The sequence below is a fragment of the Puntigrus tetrazona genome, unplaced genomic scaffold, assembly GCF_018831695.1.
Source record: "Puntigrus tetrazona isolate hp1 unplaced genomic scaffold, ASM1883169v1 S000000151, whole genome shotgun sequence".
Classification (NCBI taxonomy): domain Eukaryota; kingdom Metazoa; phylum Chordata; class Actinopteri; order Cypriniformes; family Cyprinidae; genus Puntigrus; species Puntigrus tetrazona.
In genome coordinates, this window is record NW_025047827.1 from 930,001 (window position 1) to 940,000 (window position 10,000).

At 35.2% G+C, this 10,000-nt stretch overlaps 2 protein-coding genes across 2 annotated transcripts in view; both read right to left on the reverse strand.

Moving 5' to 3' along the window:
* LOC122332970 (protein IWS1 homolog) overlaps nt 1-2,432 on the reverse strand; it is an 11,621-nt gene extending 9,189 nt beyond the window's left edge. Inside the window, 5 exon segments of the mRNA XM_043230445.1 lie at nt 608-744; nt 746-813; nt 895-945; nt 1,867-2,044; nt 2,046-2,432. Coding sequence (XP_043086380.1) covers nt 608-744; nt 746-813; nt 895-945; nt 1,867-2,044; nt 2,046-2,432 — 821 coding nt within the window.
* A 1,804-nt stretch (nt 2,433-4,236) lies between these two features.
* zgc:162872 (BAR_ACAPs and ArfGap_ACAP domain-containing protein) overlaps nt 4,237-10,000 on the reverse strand; it is a 19,734-nt gene continuing 13,970 nt past the window's right edge. Inside the window, 10 exon segments of the mRNA XM_043230470.1 lie at nt 4,237-5,158; nt 6,097-6,158; nt 6,237-6,347; nt 7,566-7,675; nt 7,782-7,886; nt 7,888-7,937; nt 8,718-8,797; nt 8,872-8,963; nt 9,260-9,273; nt 9,276-9,328. Coding sequence (XP_043086405.1) covers nt 5,025-5,158; nt 6,097-6,158; nt 6,237-6,347; nt 7,566-7,675; nt 7,782-7,886; nt 7,888-7,937; nt 8,718-8,797; nt 8,872-8,963; nt 9,260-9,273; nt 9,276-9,328 — 811 coding nt within the window. The 3' untranslated portion in view covers nt 4,237-5,024.

Genomic DNA, 10,000 nt, shown 5'->3' on the forward strand with positions numbered 1-10,000 from the left:
ACACACGCAGAGAGAGAGAGAGAGAGACAGACAGACACACACACAGAGAGAGAGAGAGACAGACAGACAGACACACACACAGAGAGAGAGACACACACACGCAGAGAGACACACACACGCAGAGAGAGACAGACACACACACACGAGAGAGACACACACACACGCAGAGAGAGACAGACACACACACACAGAGAGACACACACACACGCAGAAAGAGAGAGACACACACACACACACACACACACACACAGAGAGAGAGAGAGACAGACAGACACACACACACGCAGAGAGAGAGACAGACACACACACACGCAGAGAGAGACAGACACACACGCAGAGAGAGAGAGAGAGACACACACACACGCAGAGAGAGAGAGAGAGAGACAGACAGACAGACACACACACGCAGAGAGAGACAGACACACACACACGCAGAGAGACACACACACGCAGAGAGAGACAGACACACACACACGCAGAGAGACACACACACACACAGAGAGACACACACACACACACACACACGCAGAGAGACAGACACACACACACGCAGAGAGAGACACGCACACAGACACACACGCAGAGAGCCCGATGAAGATTTACTGACTCTTCCTCATCGTCGCCGGAGTCGCTGTCGCTGCCGAACAGAGCTTTCTCGTCCTTCTTCCCCGCGTCTCTCTTCATCGTGTCCTCCTCATCCTCGCTGTCTGAGCCCAGCTCCTTCAGTTTAGCCGCTAAACTTTTTATCAGGAGCTCCAGGGCCTTCATCACTGCCAGAGTCTTCATCAGACACCAGCCTGCTCTTCTTCACCTCTTCAGAGACACAAGCACCATCATCATCATCATCATCATCAGGTAATACACAGCGGTGTTAATGACAAACCGCAACCATACCTTTATCCTCATCTTCATCACTGTCTGACAGAACAGCCTTCTTTCTCTTCACTGATAGAGAATTCAAAAAAAAAAAAAAAAAAAAAAAAAAAAAAGTTTCATTTATACAGTAAAATGTATTATTATTATGATCATTTTAATAGTGGAACTAAATTAAAATAATATATAACAAATAATAACAGTAATATAATATTACAAACCACATAATAAATATATAATTATAATATTATTATAAAGCAACATATTTACTACTTAATAGTTGAATTATAAAATATAAACAATACTAATAGATAAATAACCATACATAGTAAAGAACATTGTTACTAAAAACAAGAATAGTAATATAATTGTTATTTATAAATATTACAGAATACAAATATAAGAGCCCATTTGTAAAAATACATGAACTACAAATATAATTGCACCACTATGACAATAATAAAATCGATCAAAAGTTCTATTTATAAGAACATAATTGTATATAGCATCATATATTACAGTGAACAACAGCATATTATAATAGTAATAATTGCAATTAAGTATTAAAATTAAAATGCAGAATTTATATAATTCTCAAAATCACAAATTGCATTAAAATATAATAACAAAAATAAAAACAACAACAATTATACATCTATATATAAAAATATAATTTATAAGTATTATAATATATAATATATTATAAAGTATTATAATAAGTATATATATATATATATATATATATATATATATATATATATATATATATATATATATATATATATATATATATATATATATATATATATATATAATAAAAGTTTATATAATTATTAAAATCACAATTACATAAAAACCTAATAATAAATATTAATGTATAATTGTTTTTAATATTATATTTTTAATTATTATTTTCCTTTTTTTCCCAACTTAATTAAAATTAAACATTTAGAATTATATAATACTTAGTCATTTCTGAGTAAATAAACATACCAGGCTTCTCATCGTCATCATCCTCATCGTCGTCACTGGCCAGAGCCCGTCGTTTAGGCCCTTCGTCCTCATCACTTCCTGCTTCCTGTTTCGGTCTCTCGTCCTCATCCTCACTGTCTGAGTTCATCACAGCTTTCCACTTCCCCTCCTTCCTCCCTCCCTCCTCCTCCTCCTCCTCCTCCTTCTGCATCAGAGTCTCTCACAGTTTTCTGTTTGGGTTTGTCCTCGTCTGAATCGCTGGCCTCGTCCGATTTGGGGCTGCGTCTCTTGGTCTCCTCCTGCTCCGAGTCGCTGGCCGGGTGAGGTTTCTCCTCCTCGTCCTCCTCTACGTCAGAGGCGCTCGCTCTTCGCTTGGCAGGAGAGCGGCCCTCCTCGTCCTCGCCGCTGTTCGTGGTTCGCGCGGCGCTCCGCTCGAATCGCTCCTCGCCCCGCCCGCGAGCCTCGTGATCAGAGCCGCTGTCTGCGTTCTCCGGACTCCGGGCGTCCTCGTTATCGCTGCCCTCATCCTGCAAGAGCACAGAAAAACTATGTTTAACTCGCGCTCGGGTCAGAGTTCGTTTCTTCATCAGATTTGGAGAAATGCAGCAATGTCTCAGCAATGGATGTGAATGGGTGCCGTCAGCATAAGAGCCCAAATGGGCTAAAACAAACTTTTTTACTAAAATCCAAATTTATAAAGCATAATAAACTGCAAGTTCAAAGCAGTTTTGACTTGAAACGCTGCAGAGCTCTCTCCTGATTCTACTTTTTCACTTGAAGAAGCGCCACGAAGCCATATTTGAATTAAAAGCATCTTAATGCTTTATTTATTCAGCTTTCGTCTTCTCCAGACTGATGGACTGAAGTGCTTCGATGCTTTTAATCGGCTCTCCGGACTCTCGTGCCGATGGCACCCATTCACATCCATTGCAAAGACAGTGACGCAGTGCTACGGTTCTCCAAATCTCCAAGCCTAATGACCGACACGCCAGCAGATTTGACTTTCTTGGAGCCCAGCACTAAACCCAAATCATCGGACCGACCTCAGACTGTCGCGGATTCGGGTCTGGCATCCTCCTGCTCGTCCTGAACCGGAGTGGCACTGCCATCATCTGAACGAATACAAATCCAGAGTATTGGTACTTTAATGCACTATATGGCCATTCATAGCATACTCCTACACCAAGGTGCACCACTTAAACAGCACAAATGACCAAAAACGTGGTATTAACATGCACTTGTCTAACAAAACAAAACATGAACACACTATGGTAACCGAATGATATGATAATGCATGTTTACTACAGTCTAACACCAATATAATACCATGTTGTTGCTGTATTAAATGCAAAAATACGTGGTGTACTCATGCACAAAACGAAACGGAACAATTCTATGGTAAATGCGTGTTTACTGTAGTCGCACAACAAGCTACGAAGGCGTACTTTACAGAATACCGCGGTATTACCGCCTTAAGCGCCCGGACGCGAGATATTAAGAGTCCGGGATAAGAGAAGCGCGTTGTGGTTGTTGTAAGGTTACCTGAGCGGATCTCCTCGTCTCCATCCATCTGGACCGAGAACAGAACCGCGCTGCTTCGGTTTCTCCCGAACACACACACACACACACACACTCACACACCCACACAAACCAATAACAATAAACCCAGAACAGGCTCTTCTGCGGATCAGCGGCGCCTATCTGTCCCCGTTCGTCGGCGCAAACACATGAGCTCTCGTTAGTGAAACCGCTGATATATTATCACTGGATTGTCAAGAACTGGCCGTGTTTTCCTTTCTTCCTCTAAAATGGTGTCGCAGCTCAGAGACGCATGCGTGCGGACGCGCCGACGCTTTAATATTACGTCAGTACAAACGTCGTCATTCGAAGGGGCGGAGCTTCGCAAAGACGGCGGGCACGTGCTCTAGAACTAACTTTTTATAAATCTAGAAAGCATATTTGCAGTAATACGATATTATATATATATATATATATATATATATATATATATATATATATATATATATATATATATATATATATATATATATATATATACATATTCTTACATGTATGTGTTTATTTATATATACAGAAATATATATATTTTTATTCGATTAATGTTTTTTACTTTGGGGTAAAATATATTATAGATAAGTGAAAATATATTACGCATTTTTTGGTCCGATAAAAGCTCTCTTTTAATAATAATTAATAATCTAAAAATTAATTTTTTTCTCAACGTGAAACATGTTCTCCTCCGACATATACATTCAGCCATTTATCATTTTCTATCGTTTCAAAATGATAAAAAAAATAAATAAAAATGACCATACAGCAACGAAAAAGTGAAGTTTTTGGATGTGCATTTAAAAACGAACCAACACCGGATACCTTTCATAGTCAAATAGCTTTTAATTCATTAGAATAAGACACAAACTTTTAAGACATCAACAATGATATGAATATATTGTGTAACACATGATATTAATTCCTTTAACTGTTAATGTGTTTATTTCCATACAGTGTGAATTTAAAGTCAACACGAAACTGCATTCCCAATCCATTTTACTTTCAGACACATTAATCAGTAACACAATATATTAAACAAGATGAAGTCCATGAAATGCTTTGACTTTATCCATAAGGAAGGTGTGGATAATGAAAAGAGTCTCTATATTACAGATCGGTGAGCCAAAATGAAAGACGTTAATGCATAAAGAAGAACATGCACTGCAGTAAGACCGGAAACACGCATTAAGAAAGTAAACGGGGTCAGATTTGCTTTCATGTTGACTTTAGCATCCTAAATGTTCTCCGTAAGCGTGAATGTCCTTCAAAGTTCAGCGTAGAAGCGTGTTTGACTGCAGCACGATATAAAAAGCCTCGAGTAAAACCAACAGCAATGCCTAAAACCTAGAGAACAGTCAGTGTGGATGAAACGAGTCTCTCTCACACACACACACACACACACACACACACACACACACACACACACACACACACACGCTTCAGAAGACAGAGCGTCAGTCGTGTTAACCGTCACACACACAGCGATTCAGAGCAGATTTTTAACTAGATGTAACATTAAGATATCCCTTTTTCGCTTTTTTTCCCCTTGTCCCTTAGTGCAGCAGCGTGACCTCTGACCTCACTTGACCTCTGACCTCCAGCTCTCTCTAGTTTTTCTCCTCTTCGGCGCGCTCTTCATCCTCAGAGCCGCGGAGGAACTGACGGCGAGAGAGTCTTTCCGGGTCGTGTGACGCCATGTTACTGAAATCACGGAAAATATCCTGGAATGTTTCATCGTCTCCTGAGGAAAAGAGACCAGAAGAATGTGTGCTTGCTGATAGTGTAAAGTTTCACTATAAACAAAACTTTTGATCGGTTTATGAGATTCTTCTGCTTAATATTTGATCATGAGAAAATCTGGAATGTTAAATAATTACGGCTGTACACGAATGATGTGAAAAAGTGAAAATGTGAAAGGTTTTTCTTGTTTTTGAGTATCTGAAATATCTTTAATAAACTTTAGAAATTCTAAAAGTTAAACTTTTTAAATGGTATATCATGATAAACATGACTAACTTTCTTGTTAATTTATTATTACTATGATATTTATTTTACATATTCAAATGTAATTGTGTGTGTGTGTATATATATATATATATATATATATATATATATATATATATATATATATATATATATATTATATATAATAATTTAATAATATAATTTATTTCAATTAAAATATTTACATAGTATTTTTTGTTACAAATTTTTTAAATGATAGTATTAGTTTTAACATTATATTAATAGTATAAGTTAATTTATTTATTTATTTTCAATATAACTATTTAAAATGATTATGCTGCTGCCTCAAAGAAGTAATTTTATCATTTTTATTCCATTATTAATATTATTTTAACTTCATTATACAGTATATGTTGGTAAAAAGTTGTAAAGGCTTTGTATTTTGTGCTTTTATTAATATTAATAATAATAATAATAATAATAATAATACAGTTTTATTTGTATTAAAAATAATTCTTAAATATTTGCAATTCAAATAATGTTATGTAATTCTATATTTTGCAATTATTGATTATTTTTTATTATTATAATAATTTGTATAGTTTTTTCCTTTCCGTTATTATCTCTCTTTTTTAGTATTAATGTAGGTGTAAGGTAATGATTCTTTAGTTTTGTTACATTTTTATAGAATTAAAAATATCAATAACATCTTACCGACAGATCCGAAGAATCCCTCTGAATCCCTCATTTCCTCATTCATTCGAGCCATTCTCAACCTGAAACACACACACACACACACACACTATTAATTATGATTTCTAGCACACACAAACACACTCACAAAGTTCACTCACAAAGTGACAATGTCAGCTTGGGCGGTTTCCATGGCGATACTGAGCGGATCGTTTCCCTTTTCATCGGCTGCATACTGATTGGCTCCTCTCTTGAGCAGCAGACACACCTGCCTGAAACGACCAATCACAGAAGAGCATTAAAGATCACACCCAGTGAAAACAGACTGATTTACTCGTTTAACAGGGATGTAACAACGGACTGTGAGCCGAATAAAAATGTGACAATTCAACTCTTCAGTTCATATAAATGTCTTTAGAAAAGTGTGTTTGTGTGGGGTTTTTTTTATATCTGACCTCTGAACGATGCAAATTAAAGTAGTTTTCATAAGCAGCTCTGCTTTGTTTAAAGCGGTAACCATGGAAACACTGTATTGCCGTAACCATGAAAAACACTGTATCACTGTAACCATGGAAACACTGTATCGCCGTAACCATGGAAACACTTTTATTTTAAACAGTTTTATTTATCTAACAGTAAATTAGTTTTAACATTATATTAATAGTATAACAATTAATTTATTTATTAACTATTTAAAATGACTATGCTGCTGCTTCAATAAAGTAGTAATTTTTATTAATATTATTTTAACTTCATTATACAGTATATGTTGGTATGGGAAAGTTGTAAAGGCTTTGTATTTTGGGTGTTTTTTCTATCAAATTAAAAGTAGTTTTCATAAGCAGCTCTGCTTTGTTTAATGCGGTAACCAAGGAAGCATTGTATCGGGCGGTAACCAAGGAAACACTGTATCGGGCGGTAACCAAGGAAACACTGTATCGGGCGGTAATCAAGGAAACACTGTATCCCGTAACCATCACTTTATCCGTAACCATGGAAACACTTTGTCTGCCGTGAAAACCATGGAAACACTTTGTCTGCCGTGAACCATGGAAACACTGTCTGCCGCCGTAACCATGGAAACACTGTATGCCGTAAACATGGAAACACTGTGTCTGCCGTAACCATGGAAACACTGTGTCTGCCGTGAACCATGGAAACACTGTATGCCGTAACCATGGAAACACTACCATTGCTGCTCATAAGCGCCACCTGCTGGCAGAAAGTGAATCTGCGTCTCATTGAGCTCGTCTGCCGTTCCGTTCAGATGTGTATTATGTATAGTTTAGACCATTAGTCAGACCATTCCAGTCTAATTTAGATTAAAAACTGCTCATGCTGCATGAACGCCTCATCGTTGTTTGGATGATGATGAAGAAAATGCAGCGGTTGCCTCTCATTCAAACAAAGCAGAAAATGAGAAATGAGAAAATGGATTTGTGAGTTGAGTGAATCGTTCCTCTTGAGTGTACAAAATGGCCAAGATGTACCCCGTGTGTCCGTAGGTGGCAGCAGCGTGCAGAGCTCCCTGTCCGTGCTGATCTCTGTGGTTCACATTCGCGCCGTTCTGCAGCAAATACTCGCACGCCAACAGCGAGCCCTGCCAGAGAAAACACACACCTTCGGTAAAGAACTAGTTTACACACACAACAATGATATGTGTTTACACACATATTAATTAGCGCTGACTCTCAGCTGTCACTCACCCCGATGGCTGAACCAATCAGAGCCGCCCGTCCCTCCCGCTCAGGGTTACTCCAGTTGACCTCCGCCCCCTCGGACAGCGCTGTCGCCATGGCAACAAGATCACCGCTTTAGCGACGCCTGATACAGCCTATCACCGGCCTGCTGCTTTACTGTTTCTATGATGACAGATAATTATTATAATTTATTATAATGAATATTATCATTATTATTAATTCATTTAATGTGTAATGTAATTAAATGTAATAAAACAAAATATTATCATTAAATTTTTCCCCAAAAAAAGATTTAAAAATTAATTAATATTTTAATGCTAAAATTAAATGTATTTTATATTTTAATGAGTTTTATTCTATAATTGCATACTTTGTTACATTTAGTTATTCAGCGGACACTAAAGTGACTAAAGAAGCATGTTAATGTACTTTCACATTTTATTTTATATTGTATAATAAAAAGAAAACAGACAGAATACAAAAGATTAGAAAAGTTAGTGTCAAGCATGAATAAATTAAGCATGCAAAGCCAAAAGGCGCAAGTTTTTAAAAAAAAATTAGAATAGAGTGCTAGTTAGATTTAAATTATTTATTATTAAAATTATATAATCATATACATTTACTTAAAGCAATTATATAATCTAACACACACACACAATAAATAAATATATATATATATATATATATATATATATATATATATATATATATATATACACACACACACATACATATGTGTGTGTGCGTTAAACATTAATTAATAAAATGTATACTTTTAATGCGTTTAATTTTTACAAAATAATCAAATTAAAACAATAATTCTAAATTAAAATTATTATTTTAAAATGTAAAATAATTATTTATCAAAAGCATGAGATGTTTTATATTGAGAAGAATAGTAAAAGACTATTTATTAAAAATAAACAATATAAATGCACTCACCAGCATCAGGACCATCAGGATCACGTGTCACAAATCTTTTCTCCACATACTTAAACCGGATCCACTGTTCTTTATCCTGCCTGAGAGAGACAGTGACGACAATCATTTATACATTCAGACGGATTTATATATCAACACGTGTTCTGTTTCGCATCGTGGGCTGTCTGAACTGGGCTTCTGCAGTACATCTGCTGGGTTACGCTCATAAATGCCATTAATGACTTCATTACCCAGAACGCACAGCAGCTGTGGGGGGCGGAGTTATAGAAACCGATCAACCAATGGCGAAACAGAAATAAGCATAAAAGCTCAGACGCATTACACAGCTGAGATTAGTAAAAACAAACATCTAAGACTACAGTAAAATAACATTTTAATTATAAAAATTAATATATAGGCAAGGCTGCCTGATCTTTGGCACAGATGCATTCAATAGTTGATAATGACCAATGATGACTAGCTGCTGTAACCAGGTTTTGGAGGATGCTTAGATAATGATGTTTATAAAAATAAAAGCTGGCTGTTCAGGCCGAATGACAAACCTTTAGCTGTTCCGCTCCCAGGAATCAAGAGTTAGAGATCGAACTTTAGACAGATGAACGCCCAGACTCCTGTCAACACAAACCAACAAGATCACATTTAAACTAAACAAAATCAGAGTCAGTGTGTGTTTGCTGCAGTGTAGAACAGTTCTGACTGTCCACTATAATCTACTTTGGGTGCAGTTAATGCACAAGAAAAATAGACATTTTATATTTAACATTATGTTGATACGCAATAAAATGAAAAACAGTGCAAGTGGACGTAAGTGAAATTGGAAAAACTTTACAGTATCAGTGAGACATAGTTTTATTAATAATTTTTATATATATATTTTTTTTTATTAGTGCGGTCAAATGATTAATCGTAATTAATCCCATCCAAAATTAAAGTTTTTACATAATATATATATATATATATATATATATTCTATATATATATATATATATATATATATATATATATATACATATCATATATATATATATATATATATATAATAATATTGTATATGTATATATACATAAATACACAATCATCTACAATTTGAAAATATTTACTATATATTTTCTCCTATTTTATATATATATATATATATATATATATATATATATATATATATATATATATATATATATATTATTTATATTTTATTTAATTTTTTTTATATATATATTTTTAATATAATATTTTTATAAATATATTTCTAAAATATATTAATGCATGTGTGTATATATATATAT